Below are 14,003 nucleotides of genomic sequence, written 5' to 3' on the forward strand. Positions count from 1 at the left end.
CTCTTCGAAAGGACCGTTTAGAAAACCCCCCATCCACTTTCTCAACAATCCTCTGGAAGAAGTCTTTTCTTTCAAGCTTCTGGGTCTCACTATCTGCCATGACCTTTCCTGGGAAAGTCACATTTCCAACCTTGCCTCAAAAGCCAGTCGCCGACTGGGAATCCTCCGTCGTGCAAAGTCCTTCCTCGGCCCTCTTGAGCTCCTGACCACTTACAAAGCTTTTGTCCGTAGCCTGATGGAGTACTGCTCTCCCCTCTGGGCTGGTGCTCCTGCCTCCCACCTTTCTCGACTTCACGCTGTCGAAACCAGGGCTTTTAAGATCATTGGCATCTCCCGCAATGAAGCTGAGTCTTTGGGCCTCTCACTCAATCACCGCAGGTTGGTCGGTGGTCTTTCTGTCTTCTACCGACTCCTCTCCAGCCTTGCCCCCCCTGCTCTCTCTGCGATTTGTCCCAAACACATTTCCACAGGGCGCTCAAGGTCCGCCAACAACCCCCTTCTGGTAAAACTACCAAAATCACGAATCACTGCTCATCTTCACTCTTTCATTCCTCTTTTTTCCCGCCTTTGGAATAAACTTCCTCACTCTATTCTTTCCCATTCTTCCCTCCAGGCTTTCAAAACAGCTGTTCACCACCACCTCTTATCTTCCCCCATCCAAATCCTCGATCTTTTCTACCCCCGATAATCCACCCAAGCCCACTTCCTTCAATTCTCCTGCTTTCCTTCCTGAAAGTCCCTGTAATGTCCATCTTCTCCTCGCCATGTTCCCCGTCCCATCCCCATCCCTCTCCCTTCCACAGTTCACCTGTGTCTGTTCCCCAATGATTTGTCCCTTCCACTCCCGCCCCTCTTGTCTCATGCCTCCTTGCTGTGAGTTGTGTGTTAGCTCTCATACGAGCCTCGACCAAGGTATACAAAAAAAAACAAAAAAAAAAAAAAAATAAAAAAACTTGTTATTCTGTTCATGTTCTTTGGATTCATTATGGAGTCGAGCCATTGCATCATCTTCCCAGACTAATGAACTGAAAACAAAATTGCCTTTCCGTTGGTCTGCAAGCTTCACTCTCATGCGATCTCCAGAATAATCTTTGATCTTCCTTTGCAAATTCTGGGCTAAGTAGGATTCAACTTCTTCCTGATCTCCTCCGATGCTTGTATACTCTGCTTTGTAGATGTCAAGTAAGGCAGAGACCAACACTGACCGTTGGTTTTCAAATACCTCACTCTGAATGTACGCACACAAAGAGGCAAAGGCACTCTTATGGCAAGCTTGTGGTGTAGGCTTCGGATCCAAGCACTCTATTTGAACCTTTTTTTTCAAGGCTGTCGGTTTCCAAAAGGAATTTTGAGCGGCAATTTCTGTGATACCATGCATCTGCAGCGATCAGATCAGCACCAGTCCTAACAAAACCTTTGAGACGCTCGTTTATGGAGAACTTCACGCGATTGCGAATTGTTTAACAACCACTCATTGTTCTAATATATTGCCTTGGCTCTTCTTTTCCCTTTATCTTTTTTCGGCCCATCCCACAGAATAAGCATTTTTCTTTCAGATCATCATCTTTTGGGAGGACACTGCAGGTTCTGGTTTGAATTTTTGGTTTTTTTGGCAGGGGGTGCATCATCGGATGTTTGAGCGTTTCTTGGGCGCTTCAGGGCAGTGTAGTTTTTTTTTTATGACAAGAAGGGTGATAACGATGAGTTGATTCCTGATTGCTTTGTGATATCCTTTTAGTGATGTCAGAGTACTTATCAGATTTCTGAGTTTTGCGTGAGGTAGCAGCATTCCTTACTGTGCTCCATGTATGTTCGTTGAATGCCTTGAGCCTGCTGTCTTCGTCCGTAGACTTTTGGCAGATGTAGCAACACAGGGTACTGGAACAATCAATTTCATGAAATGAGAAAGACACCTTAATTAGCTGGAGACGATATCTGAATTGTGTTGCACTAACACATTGTCAACTCCCCTAGCTCTAAGTCGAATGATAGTATGGTACGTTCATTGATCTCGACTTGTCATTTGCCTCTTTCTATTCCAAAGGTTTCAAACGCTTATGCTATGACCTTTACGGTACTGATTGTAGGAAGTACTGGCGATGGAACACAGAATGAGTGAAATAAACCTGTTTAGTTTTCTAGCGAAGGGTCTATGTGAAAATAGTTTTTTTAGAGCTAAAATAAACACCATTTTGGTAGCATTACACTGTTGTACTAAAATTAAGAAGATGGATAATGAATACCTTTTTGGTGCCACTAGATTCCTGGGCCTGTGCTACCAAATACTGACTTATCAGTTTCTTTGGTGATGGTGTATTCTTCCATTCAATTAAGAAAATAAAGTAGAAAAATAACCATAGATGGGGACTGTGCTTCTTGAAGTTGAGGCACCTCCTCTGACACTGTCACTCCTAATGTTGAACTTGTATTTTCTGCATCCATTGTGTAGGCAGTAATCAAACAAGATGAAAAAAAAAAATACACTTATACAGTTTCTTTCATACGTATTTGTCAGGGATCAAAATCATAAAATGCCGCCACTTTTCTACAAGGTAAATCTGCCACTACTTTAACAGTAACAGTGGAACAAAAATGAACAAATCAATCTAATACAGCAGTCATTTATAAGTTCTAGAGCTGGTTTTTATCAATCATCCTCTTCTCAATGCTGACATTGATTTTAAGATAACACCCCAATTACATATATTGCTTTGCCCATGACCATGGCCAGTCAACTGCTATCCTGTCGTGAAGGGGTTTTAAAGGCTTCTGGAAGGAGTATCCCACCATTGAAAATGTCTGACAGTACTGGTTTCTGATATTGTGGGCATTGCTGAACGATCTGGGGGTGATTTTATTTAGCTAGCTCATGAGCTGATCTCGGTCAGCTTACAGGGTGTGGCCATTTCGGGGCGTCTGGAGCACGTGCCCCACCACTGAAAATGTCTGGCAGTGGTGATTTCTGATGCAGTGGGCTGTGCTGAACAATTTGAGACTGGTTTCAAGTTGTTAGCTCATGAGCTGATCTAGGTCAGCTTACAGGGTGGCGCCATTTTGGGGCGTCTGGCACACGTGACCCACCACTGAAAATGTCTGGCAGTGGTGATTTCTGATGCAGTGGGCTGTGCTGAACAATTTGAGACTGGTTTCAAGTTGTTAGCTCACAAGCTGATCTCGCGTAATTTTGGGGTACCAGTTTTTGGTGTCTGGTGGGGGTACCCCACCACTATAAATGTCTGTCGTTGATCATTAATAATATATGAGAACTTGCTACTTATATTTTGATGGGTTTTAGTTTGTTAGGTAATGGAGCTGATCAAGCTCAATTTTTGAGTACATTGTAATGGCCCTCCAGACCACACCCACCAGTGGTGCAACAGCAGATGTCCATTTCTGTGAGTAGGGATGAATATAGAGTATTGCTATACATGAGAAAATTTGTTAGCTTTCCAGCTACCCTGACCCCTGCGGGCTCAGCATCCAGAAGTTGGTTTTCTGGAGTTGTTTTTCTGGAGCATCCAGAAAGTTTTCTTACCTTTGCTGTACTTGAAGATGAAAGTGGTTCAAACTTGATCTGGAATTTTGTTTGTACAAGGAAAATTCTTCTTCTTCTTCTTCTTCTTTCGGCTGCTCCCGTTCGGGGTCGCCACAGCGGATCATCCGTATGATCCGCATCGTGATTTGGCACATGTTTTACGCCGGATGCCCTTCCTGACACAACCCTGGTCGCCTCTTATGACACAGGGATATGGTACACCTATTTTAACCGGGGTATACACCGGCCCAGTACACTGGTACTCATTTTGCCGACCTCGGAAGGATGACAGGCTGAGTCAACCCCCTGGTGTATTAATTCAGTGGCCCAACGGGGCTTCAACTCAGGACCTTTTGGATCCCAAGCCACTGCCATAACCACTGCACCAACACCAGGCTTGTGTACAAGGAAAATTAAAAGTATGTAATCATTTTTGAGGGAACTTGTCTCTTGAGTGTCAGTAACTGATTCCCATAATACATGTTTCTTATGCTTTATATTTTATATAGTTAAAGTCCTTTGTTAAAAATGTATGGGTTGAAAATCAATATGGGCCAAGTGAGAGAAATTATTGGAATCCCCTGTGACGAGGTCGAAGCAGAAGGTGTGTTGTTCTTGCATTACAAGCAGGTCGGGGATTTCCCTGTTTTCTACCGTCTATTCTCCAACATTGTTCCCTCTGCTCTCTCAGTCCTCTGACCCTCCCTATGTACTCCAGGATGTGTGCATTCCTCCAGTACCCCCCGGCTGGTTAAACTTATAAAATCTAGGCTGGCTGCATCTCAATTCTTTTATTCCTTGCTTCTCCTGCCTATGAAACTGTCTTTAATAGGCTGTTATGGCTTGCTCTTCCCACCAGGCCTTCAAGTCGGCAGTGCACTACCACCTTCTGTCTTCCCTCATGCTGACCCATGATCTTTCTTCAGTATCCCCCTCCCTCCCCCACCCCATCTCTCTATCCCTTTCTTCCTTTCCTGTTCGTTTTTCTCCTTGCCAGTTACAGCCAATTGTTCCCCTGCAACCCCACAGTCAATATAACCTTGGTCTGTCGCAGGCCTCGCTCTTGTTGAAAGAAAATTACAAAAAAATACCCCAAAACAAAGGGTGGACCAGTGAATAATATTTCTGGTCAAAGAAAATAAGGAGGAGGAGGAGGAGATTGGGACCATACTCTGCACAGCGTTGGTGCTGTCTCAGCAGTCTCCTTGGCTGTTGGGCACAATCCTGGACGGGTCGCCACTCCGACACACTATACCAGCATGCTGGCACTCATTTTGCCGACCTCAGAAGGATGACGGGCAGAGTTAACCCCACCTGGTATTAATTCAACAGCTGAGCGGGATTTGAACTCAGGACCCAAGGATCCAAAGCCCACCACCCGAACCATTAAGCCAACACCAGGCATAAAGAAAACAAGAATCCTGTTGAAATGGCCGACTGAACATTATGTTTATGATTGCATGTCAAGCAAGGGTTACCAACCGTGGTACTTATGGGATTTTCTGGTGGTACACGACAGACAAACCAATTTAAGATATTTTCATATGCAGTAGTGTCTTTTATAACATTTGTGATTCTGAGATTTAGTCACCGAATTTAGCATGGATTGTGGGGTGCACAAACTGTACCGCTATCGTCTGTAGGGCGCTTGGCAAGTGGCTTAAGCACTCCAATTAAATGGTTGATAAAGAACGGCTGTCCAGGCTGTGGCTGCATACCATATAGGACTCATTTAACTTTAAAGCCGGTCTTCACCGCGCCCACAGCAGTTAAAGAAATTAAATGAATTTGTTCAAATAATTACGTTATCCACAAAAGAGTGTTTAACGTAGAACAACTCTGGAGACATCGCAAAGTTTAACCGCCCGTGAAATAAACATTGCAGATAATCCACCACGTTGCCTGCTCATTTGTGCACGTGTCACATGGTACATCGGTTCGCAGTCCACGCAAACGTTTTAAATTTATTTTTTAAATGTCAGTTTTTCACCAAATTTGCTTTGATTCCTTGTAGAGCACCTCGCAAAACCTCCAAAAATAGACACAGATCTGGCAGACGTGAGGGGGGTGGAGAAAGAGAGAGGGGGAGGGGAGGCAGAGAGGATGGAGGGAAGGGAGGGGTGGGGAGAGGAGGGAGGGGAGGGATGGGGAGAGGAGGGAGAGGAAGTGAGGAGTGGGTGAAGAAGGGGAAGCTAGGAAGGGGAGAAGAGTGAGGAAGGAGGGGTGAGGTGGGGAGAGCAGCACCTCATGAAACGTTGCTATACACTGCGGGAGGGAGGGGGGGGGGAGAGACAGACACAGACGCACATGTGTGGGAGGAGAGTGCTGCACACAGGGGACAGAGCGAGGAGCACACACACACACACACACACACACACACACACACACACACACACACACACACACACACACACACACACACACACACACACACACACACACACACACACACACACATACACACACACACACACACACACATACACACACACACACACACATACACATACACATACACATACACACACACACACACACACACACACACACACACACACACACACACACACACACACACACACACACACACACACACACACATTAACAAAATGTTAAGTATGTCTGAATTGGACAAATGAACAAATTTTTTTTTTTGGAGTCTGGACTGCTTTTAAGTTTGATTCTGAAGCTTAAATTTTGTAATTCATTGTAGTAAAGAGATTCTTGAGGTTATCGCTTGTGCAAAAATGAAATAAAGCCAAGAATGCTGCTGTCTTCTGGTGTTTATAAGCATTGCGATGTATGCAGTGATTTGTAGCCATGATGAACAGGCATTCGATAATATGAGTGAGGAAAGCTGGGGGGGGGGGGGGGAGAGGCCGGGAGAACTTTGTCAAGAAATCGCTGCGGCCTGTTCCAAGGCAAGGCATGGTTAAGCAGGCCAAAAAACATGGCGGCTTCAGACCTCAGCGAGGCTACCTTGGATACGCCTTAAGACTCCATCGAGAGCGGTGACCGAGGATGCACCTGATAAATAATGTCGTTAATTATCTTCAAAAGGGGTATTTTAATTAACCCAAACACCCAATTTTCACTCTTGCACTTCTTTGGAGTCTTCTTGGTTTGCATGCAAAGTTTCAGGCTGAAAGGTTTCATGGTTTTGGAGTTATGGAAGGGAGACACTGACTGACACATACACACACACACATACATACACACACACACACACACACACACACACACACACACACACACACACACACACACACACACACACACACACTTATTAGTATAGATAGGGTTTGTTGTACCTGAGTTGCATCTTCTTTTCCTGTCCATTCTGACCCCTATGTGACCTCTGAAAATATCCTGACCATTTCCAAAATAATCTGAGTACATTCTGACCCCCAGGAGTGCATAGATGTCAAAGAAACACCCAAAATCACTCTCACTCACTCACTCAACCACTCACAAACAGACACTTCTTGAATTATATACAGTATATTGTGATGACAGCTATTAATGCTGTGGAAGAGTATTTTGAAGACCACACCGATAAATGGTTGCACCATTGGGACTTTTGAAAACTGAGATCTTGGAGAAATGTTGGAGAATGCAGGCTAACTTTAAACCACCTTACTGCTCTATAGCATGTGCTAAGACAATGCAAAGGTACATGGTGAGTATAATTTAAAATTAAACAAATAATCCACCTTGAACAACATTGTACATCAGAAGCATACACTGTGCTGGCCTTATATGCAGTATGGTTAGTTACGAATGGGCATATACACACACGTCACTGAACTTAACATTTACTTGTTGTGGAGCAAGTTAAGAGATTGTGGGAGATTGCATTGAAAAAAATATGATTTTGGTTCCAACCTTCTACCTGGTTATTTTCTTGTTTCAGGACGAATCATACATGTGAACCTTCATACAATGTAATATGATATCCTTGTATGTCGTATGTGAAAATGATCACTTTCTTCCCTAACCCTCTTGCCTTGCATTGCACAGACATCTCCCACTCTCTCTGATGTGGTGCTTTGGGGTTCGCTGTTACCGCTGCTTGTGGATGGCAATCTGCCAGGTAATTGTGTTTTTGGAAGGAACGTGTATTTATGTGTCACATACTGTGAGCAAAAAAAACAATATTATACAGTACCTTGATCACGTCGCCACCTGATTTCTACCCCACATGCATGTAGCACAAAGCTGGGGGTAAGCAATTGTTTGACTGGATGTGTCTGTCGGTCTATGATTGAGGAACTTCAATTTGATTTCATATTTGGAACACTGTAGACCACAAATCGGCCTGTTTGCACTTCCCAGAAACTCAAGTTTAGTAGTACTTTGGCAAAATTGTATGTTGTCTCGACCAATCAAATCTGTCGCTCGTGCTCTTGGGGCAGGGGAACATTGAGATTCAGAAAAATGGCGGTGCCCAGCGATGCAACGCCTGAGCTAACTTTGTAAAAATGATGTTTGTTTAGTGCATCTTTTTCTCACAGATCATTCAAAACCCTCCTAGATCTACTTTCTTGACAATCTTCTTGAGATTGTTCAGTCATTCAAACTCTTGGGTCTCGCTATTAGCCATGATCTTTCTCGGGCAAACCACATTTCAAAGTTGGCCTCCAAAGCCAGCTGCCGACTGGTCATCCTCCATCGTACAAAGTCCTTCCTTAGCACACCTGAACTCGTATTCACTTACAAGGCCTTCATCCACAGCTTGATGGAGTTCTGCTCTCTCCTCTGGGCTGGCTCCCCTGTCTCACATCTTGCTCAGCTTGACACCATGGAAACCAAAGACTAAGTTTATTGAAATCTTCCACGATGAAGCTGAACCTATGGGCCAATAGCTTTCCCATCGCAGTCAGGTCGGTGGTTTCTCTGTCTTCTACTGTCTCCTTTCTGGTCTTGCACCCTCTTCTGGTGCTTTGCTACCCCCCCCTCCCACACCCCCTCTCCAGGTTTCTGCATGGCACACATGGTTCACCATTCAACCTTTTCTGGTAAAACTACCTAAGTTCATGATTACTGCTCCCCTGCACTCATTTGTTCCTATTTTTTCCCACCTGTGGAATCAACTTGCACATCCTCTTCAATCTCATTAATCCCTCCAGGTTATTCAAGACATCTGTTCACCACCATCTCAGATTGCCCCCAATCCAAAACCATTATCTTTTCTACTTTTGTTAACTGCACCCAAATCCCTCTTTACAATTTTTCAGTTTTCCTTCTGGAGTTTGCTTCTGTATCCATCTTGTCCACCCATGCATGCATGTTTTTGTCTTTTATGTCCTGATTTGTTCAGTGTACTAACTCTTCCACGAGCCTCGACTTTGTATATAAATTTTTTATGTCGGTTTCTCCAAGAAGAGTTGGCAGAAGATTCAGCTCGGCTCTGGACCGTCCTGTTTGACCCATCTGCTTCGTATGATGATCATCGTGCCTATAAACAAACCAAATGTAGATCGTGCTCGGAAACGCAAACCAAGAGTGAAAAAGGCCCTCTTCATGTCCTTTTTCCCCAAGACTGTGCGGGGTAAGGTGCTCTATGAACCCTCCAGTATGCATCAAGTTTTGTGATCACCTGCTGGATGTGGTTTTTATTTTTGCAATTCAAGCGTTGTGGATTGTCCTGATTTTTTGCAGACGGTTTAGTGCCCATCGCAAGGCTATTTTTGGGGATTAATAATATCCTGTTTGCTCTGAGCCTAGGGATTCTCCCTCACCAATCCCACGTGATGCGGAACCTGCCTGGATCATTTATTTCTCGTGATTGCGACATGGGATTGAGGGTTGCGGGAGGAGAGAAACACAACTGATGTAATTGCACATTCGCTCTTGCATAAAAGCTTGCACTAATCACTCACAAGTTGTTGGATCAGCTGAATAAATACTTTGTGTTGCAGCTGTGTTGATTCCTTTAAACAGAGTACAAATTATCAAAGACTTTACTTTTGGGAGTTGGTCTAATTGGCCCATCGTTTTCTTTGAAACGTTTGTATTTTGTGTTGCCACTGCCGAGCTGTTTAGCTAAATCTTCCTTCTGTTTATTCATTTCTTAGCTACTTTATAATTCAACTAAATCTTCTCGTTTCTTATGGTTGACTTAAGCGTAACTTATTTATTGTAATTGATATGTTGCCCCTCCCACCTCCCCTCTCACACACTAATGTATCAAAAGTCTACCACATGGTGCTCCTGGCAAAGAAGCAGAAAGCATTCTTTTGGATACTCTGGCTATTTCTTTCACTTCACCCCATGTTCATGGAAGATACATTGTGGGGGTTGAGGGAATTGTTGAAGTCCAGTCTTGCCAAAGCATGGTTTGGGTTTCTGGAAAAACGTTGGTGGGAAAAATACCTTCCGCTTGGTACCCACATTGAACTTCCTGTCGGTACGAACACAGTATTAAAGTCGACCACAAAGTGGAGACTGGTATCACAAGTAGGTTAGATTATCCCCTCCCTGAATACAGTTGATAAGCCACCTCGCTCTGTTTACACTGAAAACTTGATCATTCCACATTAATTTTCTTCAGACTAATTCAGGTTTGCCAGAAGCTTGCAATCCAATTTTTTTTTTTAAACACAGCTCCCTTCAACTGGACTTAATTGTGAAACCACTGGGATGTCAGTCCACAGTCTTCACCTTTCTGCCAGCATGATGCTTATGACCATGTGACAGGATAATTTAATGTCAGTAGGTCGTTAGTACTGGACCATGTGTTCTTATGCCTCGTATCAGCGGTTATAGTGTGTGTGTGTGTGTGTGTGTGTGTGTGTGTGTGTGTGTGTGTGTGTGTGTGTGTGTGTGTGTGTGTGTGTGTGTGTGTGTGTGAACATGAACGCACAGTGTTATTATCCTAAACAATGTATTTTAAAGATCAATCGTATCAAAATTTCATTCCCATTTGATGAGTTTTATTATTATTTTTTTAAACTTGGTTTCTTTGTGTGTATATATATATATACATATATACATATTTCTAGCTTTACTTGTAATCATTCAACCCAGTTGAAATTTCTTCACAAAAATAATATTGTCTACCAATGGTGCTGTTTATTATCATAACATTTATTACAAACAAGTGTTACTTGTAACAGGCCTTCCTATATTTGTAGTAAACCATACATTTTTTCCACTTTCTTTTTTTGTTTTTAAAGCAAAATTGGAAACGTTTTGCATGTATTTTTACTGATCAACAGAGTACCCACCATATGGGTGATCTTGCTCCAAACATGCAGCACGCTTTTCTGACACATACCTTTATTTGGGCGGTGTATAGGCAACTGATAGCTGCTTCAATCGGTCCCGAAAATAATGATGATAAAAAACCCGGGTGAAGCAAAATCATACCTTCTGCTTATAATTCAAAACACCACACTGCACTGGAAAATGTGGGGACAAGAAAACCATCATGTAAATGGTGGAGACATGTAATACCGACCCTCCCCCCCTGGAGGCGGCGCTGCACGATACACATTTACATGGAGAATTTGCATCTACCCCTTCACCACCTCTCAAGTCCACTGGCAAAGATAGAAACACCCCTATACATTAATTGGGGTCACGCTGATCATATGTATCAAGATCATATTCCATGCCATGACTGGATGTAATCAGCCCAGAACTCTAGGAGGAGTAGTGCGACAAACAACCACACAAACACCGGTCCATGAATTACAGTAAGGATGTATTTTAAAAGCACAATTGTAAAATCTGACAATAGTACTGCAGCATAGCAAACCAATTGTTCGACTTTTCATAAAAGCACCAAAATTGGTACATATGTTGACTCGTGTATTCTGAACAATTCTGGATATGGAGCCACTCGAGATTTTGCCTTGGTCAGCTTTGGCGGCCATTTTGGAAAATGGCCGCCATTCTACTTCAACAACATGGGATATCTGCCATTGTTATTCTCTTTGTAGGTTTCTCAGAGGTGATAAATACTCCATGTGATGTGCATTTACAAAGGAAAACAATACAAATGTCATTTGTGTTGATTTATTATATTTCCAACCATTGTATTGGGGAAAAATGGTCATTTTTATGGGAAAATCCATTTTTGCACACGGCATCAGTGACAGGTTCAGAAGTATTTTGTTGTGGTGTTGTAATTGGTAACATGACCACCCATGCTGCAGAACATGACCACCGTCGGATTCAAGTTCGAACCGTAGACACCGACGTTGTCGTCTTGGTGGTGATGGTACCCAGGCACTACCATGCGTGGATGAACTCTGGATTGCCTTTGGGACGGGCAAGAACTACCGCTACATCCCTGCCCATGAAATAGTTGCCTCCCTCGGTCCACAGAAGGCACGTGCCCTCCCTGTCTTCCACGCCATGACCGGATGTGACACGGTATCAGCATTCGTGGGGCAAGGGAAGAAATCTGCCTGGGCCACATGGAACTCGTTTCCAGAACTGACAGATTCTCTTGTGACCCTGACCACCACGCCAGTCAACATCCAGGATGACACTATGCACTGCATTGAAAGGTTTGTGGTGCTCCTCTATGACCGCACCAGTCCATATACGGACGTCAACAAGGCCAGAAAGAAACTCTTCGCCAAGAGGAACTCCGTTCAGCGCATCCCACCTACCTACGATGCTTTGGAACAGCATGTGAAGAGATCAGTCTTCCAGGGTGGCTATGTCTGGGGGCAGGTCTTGGTCCCTCAACCCATGCTTCCATCACCAACAAGCTGGGGCTGGTGGCAAACAAAGGATGGGTCTTACGAACCGCTCTGGACCACACTCCCTGAGGCTTCAAAAAGCTGCTTCGAGCTGGTGTCGTGCGGCTGCAAAAAAGGCTGTAGAAACCGCTGCAAATGCAAGAAGGCGAATCTGCAATGCACTGGACTGTGTGCTTGTGAAGGAGAATGCCAACAGACAGACGCAGTAGACACAGACTGAGATATCGGCTGAGCTTAGAATGTGCAAATGCAAAGTCACATTGCTTGTAAAAGTGTTGACTTCTTGATCCAGAGCCAGTACACTTGAGCTCAGAAACTCATATTGTACTAGACTGATGTATGCGTGTACCATGTGTCCTGGTAGAATGGTAGTAGACAGTAAACCGTAGCCGCTTCAAAGTGAAGTGTGCAATAATTTGACTACATTTTCTGAGTTTGTCATTATCACGATTATCAGTTCCCTTTTCAAAATAGAGTAAAGTATGTAATCTATAATGCAATTTTTGTTGATTCCAAACTCATTGAATGTGATGAATATCATTTGACTCTTGTTCTCCAGGCAATAATGGGTACTTTTCAGCGAAAAGTTTCAGGAGAGCAGCAATTTACAAATCAAATAATGGCTTTTTTACCGAAAATACTGGCTCATAATATTTGAATACGCCTTTTCATGGTCAATTTACTGAATTTTACACTTTCCTTATATCTACCACCAATACAATAAGAAAATAAGAGCATGTAGCCAATTTCACTAAAGTAGAATGGTGGCCATTTTGGAAAATGGTCGCCGAACCTGACCAAGGCACAATCTCAGGTGGCTCCATATCTAGAATTGTTCGGAATACATTATTCTAGATGTGTACCAATTTTGGTGCTTTTATGCAAATTTGAACAATTGATCTGAAATATCAGACTACGCTGCAGGACTACAAGCTGTGGTTATTTATCCTAATATATATATATATATATATATATATATATATATATATATATATATATATATTTATACATATGTTTACAGTATATGTTTTATTAAACCAGAATTGTAAATATTACACTCGCCACTAAGCTGCCGAGCCTGGGTTTGAATCCCGACCCAGCTATAAACTGTTTCACAGACAGGGTAATTTATCAATTGTGTGTGCCGTCCCTCGGGTGGACGCTAAACTGGACATCTTTTCTGCCTACATTAGTTGGTCGACATTAAATATCCCATAGTGTCCTTCACGAAGAGCACCCTGAACAAATTACACATTTCTTCTCACTCAGTTGAGTATCTTACACCGGAGTGCAGACCCATCCAAGATTGTAACCCTGGCCAAGAAACTGCTTCAGCAACACCAACACTCAGTGTGGAGCATGGTGCACAAGTCGAGTAAGGGTTATAATGATCTCACACTTTCATTGACTACTTTTGTCTCTTTCAGGTGAATTAGGTTGTTTTGAGGAAGTTAGATGTTGGATCACAGCTGTAAGTGCTCTCTCAGCTTGCCAGTGTGCAATGAAGATGGCATTTAAGGACTGTGCAGCGTTTACACCAAAACCAACATGTACTCCTTGTGGCCAGAGGGATGTTGAGCAAACTCAGGTATGTACCTTTTTGTCACTGCACCTGTTTGATTCAAGTGTGCATCGGAACCACTTGCTGAAATTAGGGAGAAAGAAATCAGCTTGGAGCGGAATTTGCTGCAAGATTTTGCTATTTATTTTTGCAGTGTCTGAGGCTCGTGGAAGAGCTGTCACACAAATAC

The 14,003-nt window shown here is 43.3% G+C and overlaps 2 protein-coding genes across 8 annotated transcripts in view; one reads left to right on the forward strand and one right to left on the reverse strand.

The window, feature by feature from the left end:
• NBR1 (NBR1 autophagy cargo receptor) overlaps positions 1-14,003 on the reverse strand; it is a 129,864-nt gene that overhangs the window by 41,972 nt on the left and 73,889 nt on the right. The window contains exon 18 of one of the 4 annotated variants that reach the window (XR_015050709.1): positions 2,356-2,432. The exons of the other annotated variants lie outside the window; for them this stretch is intronic. The gene's annotated coding sequence lies outside the window, so the exon portion shown is untranslated. The remainder of the gene's footprint in view (positions 1-2,355; positions 2,433-14,003) is intronic. 4 annotated transcript variants of the gene reach the window in all.
• MARS1 (methionyl-tRNA synthetase 1) overlaps positions 1-14,003 on the forward strand; it is a 74,517-nt gene that overhangs the window by 29,012 nt on the left and 31,502 nt on the right. For all 4 annotated transcript variants that reach the window (XM_085852190.1, XM_085852189.1, XM_085852192.1 and 1 more), the window contains exons 6-7: positions 7,556-7,628; positions 13,680-13,840. In XM_085852190.1, the coding sequence (XP_085708316.1) occupies positions 7,556-7,628; positions 13,680-13,840 (234 nt within the window). The remainder of the gene's footprint in view (positions 1-7,555; positions 7,629-13,679; positions 13,841-14,003) is intronic.

The sequence above is a fragment of the Eptatretus burgeri genome, chromosome 13 (genome assembly GCF_056783735.1).
Source record: "Eptatretus burgeri isolate ZD-2024b chromosome 13, Ebu_testis_v1, whole genome shotgun sequence".
NCBI lineage: Eukaryota > Metazoa > Chordata > Myxini > Myxiniformes > Myxinidae > Eptatretus > Eptatretus burgeri.